General features: G+C 31.3%; 1 protein-coding gene across 2 annotated transcripts in view; it reads right to left on the reverse strand.

The window, feature by feature from the left end:
• The window catches only part of LOC143071239 (vitamin D3 receptor-like), a 148699-nt gene that overhangs the window by 87562 nt on the left and 41890 nt on the right, over positions 1–19247 (reverse strand). The window contains exon 1 of one of the 2 annotated variants that reach the window (XM_076245434.1): positions 6783–6901. The exons of the other annotated variant lie outside the window; for it this stretch is intronic. Coding sequence (XP_076101549.1) covers positions 6783–6812 — 30 coding nt within the window. The 5' untranslated portion in view covers positions 6813–6901. Of the gene's footprint in view, positions 1–6782; positions 6902–19247 lie in introns of those variants that run through there. 2 annotated transcript variants of the gene reach the window in all.

Consider the following 19247-nt stretch of genomic DNA (forward strand, 5'->3'; position numbering starts at 1 on the left):
CGTTAGACTATCAATTCATGACTATCTAGCTCACCCTACCCCTTCCAGGCATTAGACTATCAATTCATGACTATCTAGCTCACCCTACCCCTTCCAGGCGTTAGACTATCAATTCATGACTATCTAGCTCACCCTACCCCTTCCATGCGTTAGACTATCAATTCATGACTATCTAGCTCACCCTACCCCTTCCAGGCGTTAGACTATCAATTCATGACTATCTAGCTCACCCTACCCCTTCCATGCGTTAGACTATCAATTCATGACTATCTAGCTCACCCTACCCCTTCCATGCGTTAGACAATCAATTCATGACTATCTAGCTCACCCTACCCCTTCCATGCGTTAGACTATCAATTCATGACTATCTAGCTCACCCTACCCCTTCCATGCGTTAGACAATCAATTCATGACTATCTAGCTCACCCTACCCCTTCCAGGCATTAGACTATCAATTCATGACTATCTAGCTCACCCTACCCCTTCCAGGCGTTAGGCTATCAATTCATGACTATCTAGCTCACCCTACCCCTTCCAGATGTTAGACTATCAATTCATGACTATCTAGCTCACCCTACCCCTTCCGGGCGTTAGGCTATCAATTCATGACTATCTAGCTCACCCTACCCCTTCCGGGCGTTAGGCTATCAATTCATGACTATCTAGCTCACCCTACCCCTTCCGGGCGTTAGGCTATCAATTCATGACTATCTAGCTCACCCTACCCCTTCCGGGCGTTAGGCTATCAATTCATGACTATCTAGCTCACCCTACCCCTTCCATGCGTTAGACTATCAATTCATGACTATCTAGCTCACCCTACCCCTTCCATGCGTTAGACTATCAATTCATGACTATCTAGCTCACCCTACCCCTTCCATGCGTTAGACTATCAATTCATGACTATCTAGCTCACCCTACCCCTTCCAGGCGTTAGACTATCAATTCATGACTATCTAGCTCACCCTATCCCTTCACGACTAATTCAAATAACACAGGTGCTTGGTTTCTTTACACAGGTTAAATTTCCAAAGAATATGACACAATAAGTGTGTTTAGACAGGTTTTCTGGTTCATTATAACAGTAACTCTAATAAAACAGGTTTTACTGTACATTCCAAAATATTTATCTATTATGTCATCAAAACGCATCAATTTGAGCAAATTATTTCATATTAGGAAAATATAACAATCAGTAATATATAAAGACCTTGGAAAAATAATCTATCAATATATAATTATAAGGTAATCCCAAAGAGGAGCCTCACAAATGGATAAGCTCAAATTCTATAACTGTGTAGAATAGATAGCCTAACAGACTTTCCTTGCCCTAATTTTGATAATAAACAACTACAGATTCATTATATCTCATGGCTACCTATTTTTTTTTTTTTTTTTAAGGGTGAAAAGTTACCTTAGGTACACAGAATTTCCAAAGCATATATATTTTCCCTCATCAGAGAAAAGTTTGCTACTTCATGATGACTTCACTGACTATTTAAATACACACTCTTTTTTATAATAAAACTTGTGGTTCAAATCATTCTTGAATTCCATCTTCATCAATATATAAATCCTTATGTGTTTACAATATCTGTACTGTTTCTTACATATACTTTGTAGTCACAATGATACAATTTTGAAAATATTTTTCCTATTAACGGTAATAACAGGATATTTGAAATATCAAAAATTTCAAAACAAAGGTATAAAAACAAAAACTAATGTATATAATCACCTATTTCCAGGATGGGGAACTAAAAAATAAGCTTACTCTGTCATAGTCTCGTAGAATATTAGGCAGCATCATTAAAGGCTCTTCCATTTTTAACATCTGACTAAAATATCTGACCCTTCTTCACTATTATACAAATTGATGCTGAATTGAAGTAAAAATGTAAGGAATTTACATCTGTGTAAAAAATTCCTAGTCCAGGTCGACATCTGTGATACAATAAGTATTTACCTCGCTGGCTTTTCCTTTCTTATCAATTAAACTACATGTTTTTATAGAACTTATACAAAAAACAGAGTTATATAGGGATTTTAAGTCAATACTGGACAATGTAAAGAAAACGAAAATAGGTTGACATGGGTCACTCGTAAGTAATATTGGCAAATTATCTTCTTATAATTGTGAGATATACACAAAAAAAAATCTGTTCAAGGAAAAAAAAATCAATGCAAAGAAGATGATTTTTACTTATTACGGAATCTAGAAAGAGAATCATAAAATAAGGCATTGTTACTTTATTGTAAACTGTACATTTCTGAACACCTAATTATCCCACAACAACTAAGAATTTATGGACAATGTTTGGCTCTGTACAAATTCCCATTAAAAACCACAGACCTTACACATAGACATGTTATTTTTGTATCCTAAAAGTACTATTTGGACACATGGAAGTGTACAGTACTTAGCAGGTAGTATTAGTTATGAGTGTATTCTGTAAGTTTTTTTTACTTTACTCTACTGGAAAAGTGGATTATCTCTTAAAAGTTTGACTGATTGATTTGGTCGTGTTTAATGCCACATTCAACATACTAGGCTTAATCATGTCAGCCAGTTTTTATTGATGGAGGAAGCTTGTGACTTGGAGGGAACCCTGACAATACACTTTATCGCTATATGTCGGCCATTAGTGGACATCACAAAGGTTATCATGAATTCTGATATCATAATACAAAATATCTGATGCCACAAGGGAAAAGTGATTGTTGTATGACGTCAAAAGTTCAAGCAGGGCAGATTCTCGGGTCAACCAGCACAGATTTCCAAATAGGATAAGATTTATCATAGTCAATTCAGGAGTGGTACTCGCCATGCTGAAGCAGAGTTGGAATTAACCACCCCAGTGATAAGTGATAACTGTAAATGAACTACTTGTAGAAAGAAATGACAATACATTGTAACATCAGGTGATTCTTGATTATCATTTGTAATATACAGAAAGATATTGGAACTATTCCATAGAAATAATGAAAGTTTTGCTTTTAATTTCCTTTAAACAACCTTTTTTGTAACCATTGAAACAAAGAATATATTCAATAGACCTTATATTAGTTTAATCAGTAACAAACTAGTAGTATGGTAGGAAGGAAAATATTTGTTTAAGGGTTTAGTTACCTTCAACTGAAAACTTCCCAATTGTGTGTTCTTAAAAGATAAAACAAATTCAGTGGCTACATATATATATATATATCTATAGAGATTACGTTCCTTAATGAAAAATGAAGGGTCTACAATGCTGTGAATTAGGTTATAATAAATCCCAACCATAAAGTCATGAAGAAAACCGATATAGGATTCCATTAATGCAACTAGATATAAGACAGTCCATAATTTTCCCACAAAATGATATTATGGAGACAATATTTTGTCAATAACAGATTAATTACACATGGTCTCAAATATATCAGCAGGGTATGAAGAATAATTAAAGATCACAACATGTTTTGATGGCATATTATAAAATCTAGGGTCTTCAAACACATAATGTATGTATGGCAAAGAACATGCTGTGGAGTGGTGAACAAAAATCTGTACCAAAATAAAGACATATTTAAAAGAGCAAACAAAAGATTCAGGAAAGATGTAACCAAGATGAACACAGTTAACCTTTTACATGCCAGTATACAGTTTAAAGATAAATGTTAAAGACATCTTCAAATGTTATCTGAAAAGTGGGGCGCAATGTCTTCTTTCCACCTTTCAAATGCATGTCTATTTAAAGAAGATAATGTCACTAGGGAAAGACTGCGGGATTATACAAACAACATTGATACAAAATAGAATTATTCAGCAATACCATGATGCTTACATAGTCTACAATGCCCCCAGTTCTTCACAAAATTTGACCTTAAATAAAAAAAAAATATCATCCAAACTTAATCACCTGATTTCTTTTTCTTTCTCATGATGAAGATAAACTTTTGTTTTGATAATGAAAAATACCAAGAACCAAACTTCAAAACTACCTTATTTGATTTGTAGCACCAAGAAGTTTAAGGTTTAGCACTGAAAACTCAACTGTAACTTTTTTAAAATATTACAAAGCCAGTTCAGTACAGTGCTAATTGTTGTTGATTTTATTGAACATTTGTTTTTCACTTTGTTTTGCCTTTAGAAAGGTCAGATATTGTACTAACATATCAAGGACTTTGCCGTCTCATTGATGTATACACAACATTTCACCATATAAGACCCTTAAATCGTCACATGGGTAGTCAAGGTCGATCAAACCCCCCTCTTCTTCGTTTACAAGAAAAGTTTGGACTAAATAAAAAATATACATTTCTGATTACATCAAGTCAAAGAACTAAAATCAATAAACATGATAAATAGCCTGTTTTTATTAAACACAAATCTAAGTTCTGGTGAATTTATTTATATAAAGAGAACTAATAAGTTTTTCTGAGATTATCACCTTTAAGCATGTAGGTAAAACGTCTACAGTAAGTACTCAATTATAAGTATAATTTATGAGCTATTTATTAAATATCATGATTGGTATTATTTGTAAAGACTGATAAAAGTCTGGCTGACACTTTAGCAGACTATCTAATAGTATCATATGAAGAAATGTACTATTAATTTCAAAGTCCAACACATTTTAATTCAGTAGTATTAATAAAAGCAGATAAGGGTTAAACTCCAATTAGACAGCAACCCAACAACCTAAATATATCAAAAACAAACAAAGATTAAATGATTTTTTTAAATGGTCTTTGATAAACTCAACACAGACCCTCTCCCTAAATATCCAACATGGATAAAACATTCTCAATACACAAAAGTTTAGATAGCCAGACAGTTATAAACAGTCCTGCTTTATCATGTTCAAGGCAAAATGTCATTTCAATCACCTACTAGGAAAGTTCTGTTGGCCATAAGTTTCTCAAAGGTATAATACAGAAGTAACTAAGGTCAACATTATTCTATGAAAATCTATTTGTTCATGCCTTCTACAATGAGAACCTCAGGAAATATTAGTAAAATAACAAACTGTACAACACATAAAAAAAGAATTATTGTTGTTGTTAATTACTATGAACTTCAGTGCTACAGATTTTTGTAAATAGCAACGAACTTCAGCGCCTAAGAGATTTTGCGACTACAATGACCTTTTGTCAGGTCACCATGCATAAAACAAATGTGATATAGAGCTAAAACAGATATACAGTGATAAATAAGGGCTTTCAATTAACTCAAAAATGGTGCCATCAGTCCAAAATCATATAAAAGTAGAAATGTTGTGGAACACAACTTAAGTCTCTGTAGACCTGTAGAAATAGCAATACTATAGTTTAAGCTGTGAAAGCTCAAACAAGATATTAGATGTAATTGCCTGCTTTAGCCAACACATTTTTTTTTCTTTATCTCTTGGTCTCCATTTTTTTACTGACAGCTGACAAGAGTTTCTATTTTTCTATTGTTAACCATTGTGTATTCATCATATTCCATCAATTGGTGAAAAAAGATCTGTATTCAATACTGAAAGTCTGATATCCTAATCACATTAGAAACTCATCAATAAATTACACCACCGTCAAATAGGGATAAAATTGTAGAACTGAGTCTCTAGGAACAAAAAACAAATTCTCAGAGGTGAGCAGCCTAAACTCAATTTTCCTACATGTAAACTGACATGAAGGCCATTTTATTCTATTTCAGAATGTACGTTATTTACAGGAGGATGATATTCCATCAATAGACCGAGCCATCTTCTCCCAAATGAATTTTATATTTGATATAACCAGTAAAATGATACTACTGTATTTGATTAGACAAATGATAACATTCTATTTTTCTACATGTTGTGGAAAGAGATCTCCCAGATCTAAAAATGTTAAGGAAATCCTTAAGCCATAGGTAGAAATTCTAAACAAAACAAATGATACAAAGGGAACTCAGTGGCGGATCCAGAAATTTATATAAGGGGAGGGGGGCACTGACTGCATAAGAGGGCATCCCCTCCAGTTGTGCTTCATTTATTTCCTAAATAATCAACCAATAATTTATAACTGTATCAATTTATATGGATAATAAATCATACAAATTTTATACAAATGAAAGTCCCCTAAAAAATCTTACTGTAAGCCAAAATACAGAATACCTAATTTAGAAAAGCAATAACTCTTTAAATAAAAATGCTCTTATCAGCACAAAAAATTGAAGTATCAAATATGTTGTCAGGAGCTCAATTTTGTATGCTTATATTTTACATAGTTTTATGATCATATCAAATACATTTGTAAATCAGCTATGCCTTCTTCTTTCATTTCATTTTAATTATCCAAGGAAATGATCCTTGCAAAATACACTTGTTGAACGTTTACAAAGGTGTCTATAAAGTCTATCTCAGATCTATATAAACAAAAGATTTTAAACACTTGGTTGGCAATGAACAAATACATCTACTTAAAATCCATTATGATATACGTTATAGGACTCACGGAAATATTTAAATTTTCAACTTAAATAATTTTCAAATTTAATGTCCATGTAAATATTATAATATACAGATGCCTTAAACATAATATGTATGATAAATAAGTGATATAAACAAAATGTAAATCAGTAAACAAATTCCTAAAGATCATTTAGACTCCCCACTGTTCACAGGAAATTTTATAGCCACCAGCAAAAGAAGAATATTTAACAGTTGAATCAATCAGAGCTAGCCATTTTTTCTTGATAAACAATTATGCACACTTAGTAATGACATTATTTTCACTATTTGTAGTACAAAATTTGAATCAATACACGTTTTACATACCTCTATTTGTTTAGAAAACAAACTAAACATGTCATCTGGTGTGTATTCCTAAATGTAAATGATTAAATCCCACCCCCATATACACTTCAAACCGTTCAACTCTGAACTTAGGCATAAAATAATAGGCTAATAGGAAATACTGTGTATTACTGCTATAAAATTATTGATGCATTTTATAAAGATATCATAATGAAGGGGCTATAATAGTTATCTGTTATTATTATACAAACATGATGTAACCTGCGTTTCATTGTGAATATAGTAATGGTGAGGCCTTCAAAAGGGGATCTTTTTTCTAAATTGAAAGAAATATTTTAAACTGTCTGTACTTTTGCAGTGAAATAGTAATAACTAAATGGAAAATAAATTATATGAAAGTTTCACATGTAGAACTTCTATAAAACACAGTGTTTTATAATGTCGCTCTGCAATATGACAGGTTTTTTGTTTTTTTAAAAAAACATTGAAAGAGACTGGTGAAAAAAAATCTTACATAAAAATTTCAAGGAGTTTTAGTGCTATCTTTTGGGGTACCATTTAGCAATATATCCTTTAGTTATTGGTCTGATTTAGTTGTTTGTTGACAAAATATATTAAAAAGATAATCTCTAAAATTTGAAAAATAAGTCTACAATAACATCAATGCATGAATTAAGTTGATCTAAAGGTTTTATTTACTTCAAGATCATCCTTAAATAAATCCCTAATTTTGTGTCAACAGGTTTTTCCAAACTTTTTTATAAATGTTTATCAAACTTTTTTGCATTTTAGTAATACAGAACTCATCTGTAAACTTTAAAAATATCTTCAAAAGTTGGCAAATAAAAGTTGCACGGAAAATTATACACCTGGACTTAATTTAAACAGACTTTATATAATTTATAAAAGAAAATGGTAAATTTCACCGTATTTGCATGAATTAAGAAAACTTATGTGAGCAGCTCTTATTGATCAAATCAAAATCAAAATTTACTTTTTCTTTGTGAATAGACCGAGACCGAGAAAACTAACACCCATGCTTTTTGAAAGGTTAATCTAACAATTAACTTGTGGAAAAACTACCTTTACAAAATGAAAAATACAATTTAGTTTTTTGTAAAATGATATGATAGAAAACTTGATAGTTTTAACATTTAAATATATTTAATCTCCGACTGATGTCCTTTTAAATTTACAGGTAACATAAAATAGTAATTAACATGATCTTACCAAGGAAAGGTAACTCTACCTTCTACCTTCTTATAGGTCAGAGAACTTCATAGACGAAGCATTTTCGTTTACTGGATTTGATGTCAATGACTCAATATCGATGTAGGTTTCTAGAAACTGTGTCATCAGAAGATGCAGCCATTTTGCTTCTTATCAGAAGGAAAGAAAGGAACAATAATTTGTTGAATTCAATATAGTCTTAGAAAGATAAAGGGTAATGGGGTTTCCCATTAAAAAACAACCCATGTCTTGAATTTATTTTCATTAGTTGGTTCATTGATGTTCATCAGCTCAAAAAGGCTATATCGCAGTGAATATAATATAGTTGGGGTCTTCATACCGTCAAAGATGATATTTCCACAAAATAGAAGGATGATTTCAGGGGCGGATCCAGAATTTCCAGTTAGGGGGGCGCAAACATTTATTTTTGCCGAGCGGAGCGAGGCGAAAAATTTTTGGAGGTTTTTTTTAGGTAAAACTATTGAAATATTCTTCTAAAGGGGTGAAATGTAGATATCTCGAACTATTGTGTGGTAAAATTAGCGAGAAATTAAAGTTTCAAGCTGAAACCGCCTTAATCCACACCTGACAACAATCTACAGATAGACGGGCGGACAGACGGACGCAAAGTGAGACGAGACAGATCACAATTGCTCACCTGACCAATATAATTTTCAAACGAAAATTTCTACTTTTACCAGCGATTTTTAATTGTCCTTTCATACTATCTGTTTTTTACATTTATGATTTTCGGAGGTCGTGCCAGACTTCACTTTGTTCGCCACAAACAACTAAAACCAGAATGAGATGCATTTACGCAGTTATATTTATTTTCTTGGGATTCCAAGCATACAGTAATACGGTAGAGAATTCGGCTTAATATTTAGTTTGCAAGTGAGAAATAAATATAGACACAGAGAAACAAATTAATAAACTAACCTTTCGCTTGAAACAGTATTTCTATCTTTCATTACGCCGGGATATAATAAAAGAATCTCACTGTTTTCTTGACCATGTCATGATGAAATTGTGAAAGTGAGTAAGGGATGTTTTGGAACTTCGATTATCAAACAAATTGATTATAAAAACCGCAAATACAATGTAACATTTGTTTTTACTTTAACTGCTAAAAACCTATTATATTTGTCATCAAACGCAGTTCCGCGTTTGACACCTTCCTTTGAAGTTATTTATAGAACTTTAATAAAGCGTAGGTCAGTTGATTAGTAATAACGTTGATTCTGTTTAACTGACTGTTTTATATACTTTGAATGTTAAAAAAGATTGAATGGTCTCTAAGTCTTCTAATACTTAAATATGTTGAAGTCAACCCATGCTTTGCAAATTTTAGGGGGGGCGCACGCCCGCCACGCCCCCGCCTAAATCCGCCCCTGGATTTCATTTACAGAAATTTTATAGCAAGTGGTATGGAATTTAAGGTCTATATTATTTGCATTAATTTTTCAAGAACGAGACCTACCGAATTAAAGACTATTTACAAGGTTTGTAATAACATGAGCAACATGACGGGTGCCACACGTGGAGCAGGATCTGCTTACCTTTCCTGAGCACTTGTGATCACCCATAGTTTTTGATGGGGTCCCTGTTGCTTATAGTCTTTTGTTTTCTATATTGTGTCTTGTGTACTATTATTTGCCTGTTTGTCTGTCTTTTTTTAGCCAGATTTTGTCAGTTCATTTTTGATCTATGAGTTTGACTGTCCCTCTGGTATCTTTTGCCCCTCTTTTATGGTAAAATAGTAATAAGCATAAGCATTGCATAAGATTGTGTTTTTCTGCTATTCTGCACTTAACTATAATACAGCAGGACTTGGGTTGAGACCTCACAAAACATGTTTAACCCTGCCACATTTTTGCGCATGTCCAAAGTCAGGAGCCACTGACATTTGTTAGTCTTGAATGTTTTGTTTATTTTAGTTCATTTATATGTTTTTTGGGGGTTTTAAGTGTGATTTTATTTTTACTGAATTAGTACAAAATTTTATTTAGGGGCCAGCTGAGGACCACCTCCGGCTGCTGGATTTTCTCACTGCGTTGAAGACCCATTTGTGGCCTTCGGCTGTTGTCTGCTCTTTGGTCGGATCATTCTCTCTTTTGACATATTCCCAATTTCCTTTCTCAACTTTATCTAAATAGCACCACAACAATGATAAATCTACAAATTTGCAGAATTTTGTTTTGTTCTTCCCTCACTGGAATTAGAATATAAATTATAAAAATAAAATTACATGATTTTAGCAGCATTGCAGGTGGAATATGACAGATTTTATAGGAATGCTAAGCAATAAAGAAGTCTCAATATTTTCACAAAAATAAATTTAAAGTTGTCATTTCCTCAGCATGTACTGATAAGAACATACCACTTAAATGCAAGGTGTAAAATATTATTATGCACAAACATTAATATAAACTGGATTTTTTTTTCAAAGGAAGCTATGTTATGTAATATTTTTGAACCAATTATTTCTATTGACTTGTTGTAGTGGCTACATAGACACACTGTCTACATATATACATCTTATCCAAACAGAATCTTAAAACATTGGAGGAAAATAAGTGTCATCTAAAAGAATGCTGCATTATTTGACAAACATAAGATTATAGAACAATTCTGTTGGAAAACTTTTTGTATGTACCATTTCTCAACATTCTGCAACTAAAGGAGTTAAGGTCCGGTAAGGGCTGATTTTGACCTCAAATTTCAGGTTCATCGAACGAAAGATTTTGAACACTTTTTAAACACTGAAGTGTCTATTTAAATTGATTCAATTAGTTTATGTAGAATATTTTCACTGATTTAGTCATTAAAAACGCGCTGATTCAAGCTTAAATATGAAAAATCTATCAAATATGCCAAAAGATCGTCACTTTTCAGATGGTTTATGTCAAAAATGAAAGTGGCTGCATCCCTGTTCATCCTCAACCTTTGTATATGTCATGTATTATGATCAAATACAACTGACATTTCAATATTATTGATAAACATGAATGCGGCCACCTTCATTTTAGACGGAAACCGTCTAAAATTGAACTAAAATGCTCAAATTGTGAAGATTTCAGTAAATTAGCATGATTTAATAATGCTAGTACTCGATATATGTGCATTGTAAAGTCAAAAACAGTCTATATTTATGTAGAGGAAGCATTCTACTTTCCAGTAAATAGCTAAAAGATTACATTTTCATACTTTTGTAAAACTGTTTTATTTTGGGGCCAAAAAGAGTTCTTACTGAACCTACTCCAAATTGCTGCTAAAGAGATTGTTCATCCATATTTTCTTGTAAAATTGACATAACTGATATTTCTGAGGAGATGTAACTTCTTCAATATAGGGTCCCAAAATTTGATAAGAGCAGAGGTTTAACAAGAATGTGTCCAGAGAACATGCATGCCCAACTCGCACCATCATTTTCTATGGTCAGTGGACTATGAAATTGGAGTCAAAACTTTAATTTGGCATTACAATTAGAAAGATCATATCATAGGGAACATGTGTACTAAGTTTCATGTTGATTGGATTTCAAATTCATCAAAAACTGCCTCTAACTTAAACTTTATCCAAAAACTTAAACCTGAAGCGGGACAACTGATGAATGGATGGATGGACAACCAAAGAACAGATGCACAGACCGAAAAACATAATGCCCCTAGGTGGAGCATAAAAATGGTAACCTATATATAGCCCATAATGGTTTTGGCAATCTAAATCTGATTACTTATCTTTTCATAAAAGAACTAAGTTAACAAAAGCAGGAGCCTGAAAATGTAGTTTTAAATTGTCTAGCCTAACAGTGGTTCAAAAAACGCCTGATTTAATAAGCAATTGAGTTTGTAATGATGTACTAGAGCTTAATATATTTTTAGCACCTGTGTATTGTTGATAACTGTATAATGCTACGGTATCTATATGAATTATTTTCGTTGGGTTGCTGTCTCAGTGACCATTATTTACACCCAGTAATACATCTCCTCTTATTCATATTTCATGAGCGATATACCCAGAAAAAATATTTAGGAGCCTCAAATCTATAATTTTCCTATATTAAAAATTGAACAATTAAAGCTTTTCTAAAGTTGGTAATTTAGTTTGCTTTTAGATTTTTACAATGATAGACTTCCGATTTGGCATATCAAGCACGAAAAGCTTGTAATTAATTATTGATTTCTTTATGCTTATAATTACAGTAATTTTAGACAATTGTGATTTTATTATGAAACCTGTTGATAAGAAATCTGTATTATAAAAAATCGTTTATATTTATTCAGTGTGTTTTTTAAAAAAGACATGACATGAAAAACCACATAAATGACATTCAATACATAAGATTTCAGTAAATAAATCAATTAAGCCTTCATAAAATACCTAATGTGCAAAACTGCATAAAAAATGAAAAATTTGATTTCAAATGAATTTCAAAATTTAGTATAAGGATTCATTTGGATTTTGTCTACAGTTCATTACCTTTTATAGATAGTCCAACTAGGTTGAGGGGTCATCTTTTTGTAAAAGCAGGAAATTAGATATATCAGTGTCAAAAATGTCAAACCTATACAACAATACATTAAATTATCATGAAATCAGTAAATGTGACAGAATTCTAGAATTTCTTGACAAGAAAAGCATGGATAAAATAACCTAGTAATAAAAACACTATTAAATGTCATTTTGTATGTGAAGATGGACAGTCAAACATGAAAATGAATGAAATAGATCACAGTGCAGTAAAAATAGGTATAATTAGACAATATTTTAAAGAACTTATTTCCACAGACTTAAATTATTTTCGTTTTCTGAAAGTGAAAATCATTGATTGCTTACATCTACTAAATCCTGCTTTATATTCTGGTTTCTAAAACTTAACTATTTGAGTTTATTTTACTTTAAGGTCCTTGTAGATTTTCAAAATAACAATTTTTTTGTAAGGATCATTATTCAACAAAATCCATGAATTAAACTGAATTATGTAACATAAAAAAATCATAAATTCATATATTTGAACTTATTTAAAAAAAAAAAAAAAATAAAAAATAAAAAAAAAAAATGAAATAAACCTTGATTATATTTCAGAATATCCCAAACCAGGACAGTAAATTTACATGAACTATTTAAAAACTGTGTTTTTGTCAATATCCAGTAGTATAAAACAGACTGACATAAACAAAGGAGAATAAATATTTATTCTTGGACAAATATATATTTTCCACATTTTGATTTCATTTCCTTTTCATTAGTTATATACATATACAATAAATGTATTAATATTTGGGTGTAATCAACTGAAATAATTGTAAAATGTTTTTTTATTTCAAAACATTCTAACTTTTTACTTCCCATGCACTGTTCAATGTTATTTATATCAGACCAGCTAGACTTAAAACCTGCAGTCATTTAAAACAAATTTTAATAAAAAATCTATTCAAACAGACAAATGATCCAAGAAGCTGTTTTGAAAACAGTAATAATGACTATGTCCATATATGGCTAATAAAGACATTTACATGGTTATCTATACTGATCTGTTAGTGACAGATAAAATACGCGGAGGTGTAAGAGTACACACAAATCAATCTCATTTATCAACAGAACAAATCGACACAACAATAAATTCACCGTCTACTGCTTTTAATTCTAAAATATATAAATGTTTATTTTATCTCTTATTTTTTTCAATGGAATTCCATCTTTTTAATGACATTTTTTTCCTATGTATTTTGGAAGTGACAATTTTTTGAATTGTGTTTTCATGTCTGATCAGAATGTCATAAAATCAGCTGCTATTTTAAAATGCTGTCCTCGGAACCAACAACACTTGGCCGTTAGCACTTTTATCCTCTAACAACCTTCTCCAATTAGTCTTTTTCTGATTATTGACGGGTAAGGACATCACATAATGCATAATCAACGTAGAAAAATCAATCGGTAGCCAGAAAATATATCAACAGATAAGATTCAATGCTAGTCACAGGTTCTGATAACAGTGAAATAAGAGCATCAGAACGCCTCATTGGATACCAATGGGTTTAACATAACGCTGGCTTCCTGCCGAAAACTTCAAACGATCTACAACTGTCATCAAGTAGATTCTGTCATAATACACAGCATCAATATTTCTTGAAAATCAATTAGCCAACAATGCAAGAAAGAAAAAAATCATACTTTTGTGAATAAATTTTCTGGCTCTATTGTTACTATCAAGGCAATGACCTTTAGTGAGTAACAATAGCTTACACACTATAACACATCCCAATAGAGTGAGTGGACAAAGAGGTTTTGGAATGCTAACACAGTGTATATATCTGATGTACTCTATACAGGTAGATCAACTAAAAAAACTATTCAGACAGTTAGAAGGTCACAATGATTTTTATCAAATATTTGAAATGTAATGTAATGGGGTACACATCAATGGAACTGCAAGTCAATTTCCTTTTCAGACACCCTATAACTTTATAAAAATATATTTACATAACACCAATTTGAATAGTTGTAGAGATATTTGCATGTGAGGAGGTGGGGCATGGTCCCCTGTGCCAAACCTTTATTGGCACTCCCAGCAGGTAAACTAGAATATATACAGTAAAACAGTCACCAATGGGACAACAAAAAACTGACATTTATATTTTAAAAGTGGGATCCCCTTTGATTTGAGGTTGAGAATGCCTTGGTATCATCACATAGCTGGGACAATAAGAGTGTGACCAGACATTAGAAATTGAGGTAATCATTATAGCAGTACTGTGGATTCAGTCATTGGATTTCGTGGGAACAGGGTAACCACCAATTCAAATGTTCAACCAAATATAAATTTTCTAAAGGAATGTATGCAAACTTAAATGTAAAAATCCACGAATATGCAAGTTTTCCTCACATGAAAATTGGTACCCACAAAAATAAAATAATCCACAGTATATTGCTTTTGGGTCGGTTCTTCTCTATTAAATGAAACAATAACAACATAATAAAATTGAGAATTTATAAATGGGGAACGTGTCAAAGAGACAACAACACAACCAAAGAGTTGTAAATAGCCAAAGGCCACTAATAGGTCTTCAAAACAGTGAGAAAATCCTTGGTTATATTTGGACACATAGTAAAAAGAGAAGATTAAGAAACCAAAATATTGTCCAAATTTCAGTCTATCAGTAGCGGCAGTGACCTTAAGACAAATTTAACTATTGTAAGAAGTCGAATGATCTATAGTTTCCAAAAAATCCTCTAAGTTAAAAGAGGTAAAATCTGATATGTTCATGAGACATTAGCCCAATGACACATGAAAAACAATAAGATATCTAGAGTTCAACATAGTCTTCAACTGCATACAAATAACAGGCAAAGATGAACAAGAGGCTTCTTAGGGCCTGAAACGCTCACCTAGAATTTCTTTTATAGATCTTGCATCAATGATTATTTTTCTTTTTGATGTATATCAATACATTTAAAGTTTCTCACATAGTTTCTGCAAACAACTGAAAAAAAATAAATCATCTTCCAAGGGCAATAACTCCTATAAAAGATCAATTGATGATTTCTGACATTAACTTATATGTAGGTCTTACTTAGCTGAATATTTTTGTTAACGTAAATTTTCTCTCTATTTATCATAGTTTCTGCAAAAAACTAATACATCTGGCAAAAATCATCTTTGCAATTCTAGTCATATGACTAATTTGTAGGTCTTAATTTGCTGAACAATTTTGCTGTTTAATTAAGATTTCTCTGTATATCTGTAATAATTTTCAAAGATAACCATAAATGAAAAAAACTACTGTTTAAAGAATAATATATGTAACCCCTAAAAGGTTTATCTGATTCATCTGAAATATATTGCAACAAATAGATTTTGATATGTAGATCTTATAAACCAAATGTCAAATTGCTGAAACTGCTTTAATTTCCAGATATAAGCCACAGTTGGGGCAAAAACACTTTACTCTATATTCGATATCATAAGGATTATTGGTTAAAATTGGTTCAGTTGTTTCAGAGGAGAAGATCTTTGAAAAAGTGTACAACTACAGATGACAAGTGATAGCAATAGCTCAGGCTCTTTGTGCCAGGTGAGCTAAAAAGGCATTTTAATCAACTAAAATATCATGATTCATACACAGAATATTATAACAGTACATACAAATTTACTATTATAGCAAACCTTAATAAAGAGTTTTAGTTGTATTTTATCAATACTTTTTCATTTCTATTTTTCTTAAGGTGTCTTTATGATGAAATAATATGTATTTTACCTGGAAATTTAATCATTATTTCATCCATTTTAGAAGTTAACGAAGCAGTTTTTAAATACATTGCCTTAATGTCTTTCCAATATCCTGTTTGGCACCAACAAGTATTTCAATTCACTTCATTTCCTCTTGGTGAATTTCAAATGTTAATACAATCAACATTTATTGAATACGTGTCTTTTTTCCGTCTTGCAGCGTTATATTTTTTATAATTCCATCATCAATGTAGGTCGCGATCAAGTAAATCCAAGACGAAATTTAAAAAGTAATTGAAGTCTGTACAGACTTTGACATATCTATTCTAAAGTACACGGAACTCCTTAAATGTTCAACAACAAATCACATCTTAAAGAAATTCTTAAGTCAGTAAATGATACCATTTATAAACCCCCATTTTCTTCCGTCAATTCAGATATAAATTAGTTTGATTAATAAAATAAACTTTTCCCAATAAAGAAAACATCATTTTGAACAAAACGGCAAAACAGCAAAACAATTCTTTGAAATTATCAAACTTAAAATTTAATTTGACCAAAATTGTTCTTACCAAATACATTGTATTCCAATAGTTTTTTTAAGTAATATGTGAAAGAACAACATTTTCACCAATAAGAGCCAAATTTCAGTTGTAATATATCCAATGTTTATGAAATGCATCTGACCTTTATCAAACAAAAAATAGAAACTGAAAGTTTCATCACCAAATTGATATTTTCTTATTAATAAATTTTTATTTTTACTTTTGATCTAAATGCAATGGGAGACATGGTTTAATTATTGAAATCAAGAAGAATGAAAATATAAAATATCTGAATGCCATTACCTTGTGTTAATATTTCAATAATTGTAATGTGGAAAATATAATATCCTGCAGAAAATCCCTCAGAAAATCCAAAAATCAAGATGCAATAATTAAGGGATATAACTCTTAAGACAGTAAAGGTCAAAATTGACAATTAAAAAAAAAGGTACTTTGAATATCATCTTGTTAGCCTCAGAAAACCTAATTTTAAAGATGAAAAGGCATAAATCAAATGTCTACACTGAGTGCTTACAATGCAATTTTCCATATACATACTAGTTCCGGGAAGCATAAATCTTTTCAAAATAATTGATTGGCACTAGTTTTCTAACTTTTCCAAGGTATTGCTGGTACCGTACAAACCAATGATACAAGTTTCATAAAAATCTGTCTAAAATTGTAGATGTAAGAGAGCCAACAAGACCAGAGGGATAGACACCCAGTATGTCTATGTCCTCCGCAAAGTGTTGCAAGGGAAACAATTACTCATTTAACATTATTGCAGATATATTTTTACATATTTTCAGCATTACCATGCAATGGTATCATTTAACAGTTAAAAATGATTGAATAATGTTCCAAATTAACTCCACTGATGTTCTTTATAACAATAACAATTTGTTCTCTTTTAACTTAATGTAGTCAACTAAATTTCTGCCTTGTTTTGGTTGCTATTGCATCATGCATATCACTCATGATTCTTGAGGTGTCAGACTACCGATTCACTCCCTTTAATTTAGAATGGATGTAAATGTAGCCCAATTCTGACACGAAATTGTACTTTTGATGCCATTGTTTTCTTAAACTAACTAACAGATTTGCAGAAATGAAACTTTCGGTGAAAAAGTAATATATTGAGACCATTTTGAGCGAAAATTTACTTGTCTATGAATTTGCATTAAAAATTTAGGATTAATGCCCTCCAAATTTTATCAATGTAAAATTTCAAGAATTCCACAGGTTATTTTGAGTAGTACATGACATCCGAAAGGCAGTTCTTTCTAAGAAGAACTCTTAACATGAGTGAGTGAGTTGAAAATTGGCATGTAGAAAGGCGATACATGTACAATTCAGGATATGCCTGGTTTCTATGAAGTTAAATCAAGGTTAATTTTTAAGAAAGCTGTGAAAATTGCAAAATTAATTTGAATAGATAGAGATTTTGAATTGGTGGTTGACACATTGAGGAACAGCAATACACTACATTTGTATCATGGTTAAACCTTGACTTGCAATTAGTGGTTACAAATATATGTTCTAAATTTTATATAATTTGGGTCTTGGTTAACTTATGTTATTGATAACCACAAATATGCATTTTTTCACATAGTCAATCATTATAAGGATGATCTACATGGAAAGTTGTTTAAGTTAAGCTTAACCTTGCATAATACAACACCAATAATCAAAATTTCAAATGTTTTGGTCAAGGCTAACAAATAGGTTATTGAATGGGAAAAGAGTGAACGACAAATTTCCTCATTACTCAATGTGGGAAACATATAAATACTGACATGTTTTTTTTCTTATTATTTCTTCAAAAAAATATAACCTAACCACCACAGGCAGGAATGTATATTCAATATCTTAATTCTAATAGAGGTACAACACTGTATGTTATATAAGTTTTTTTTTTAGTTACAAATGAATTATCTAGTGGTCGTTGATCTCTTCAGACATTTGTCAACTGTGAAAATTGACAAAAGTAATCAAAATATGTAAAATCAAGACAACCTAACAAAAAATCTATATCAAACTGCAGAGACTAGTATGATTGCTAAAGAGACAACTATATGTACTGAGAACAAAGAACCAGGATGTAACATCTACAGGTCACTTAACTGTAAGTCTGCCGATGTAAACATGTTAACTTAGTAATATTTTTTTTAATTCAAAGTAATTGAATTTATTCTTGTATCTATATCAACACAACCAACAATTCAATCTAAATTTGCTTTTTTGATGAATTTGTAATTTTCCTTCGTATATATTACTGAAGATTTCCTTTCAGGTCTCTTATTTCTATTTCAGTAAGTTAACATGAAAACTAAAAAACAAACTGTTTACAGTAAAAATATAAAAATAAGATGTGGTATGCTTGATAATGAGAAATCTCTCCACCCAAGTGAAGAACGGCCTTCAATAATGAGCAAAAACCATTCTGCATGACTACATAAAGTACATGTATAAACCTGT

Source organism: Mytilus galloprovincialis, chromosome 4, assembly GCF_965363235.1.
Source record: "Mytilus galloprovincialis chromosome 4, xbMytGall1.hap1.1, whole genome shotgun sequence".
Taxonomy (NCBI): domain Eukaryota; kingdom Metazoa; phylum Mollusca; class Bivalvia; order Mytilida; family Mytilidae; genus Mytilus; species Mytilus galloprovincialis.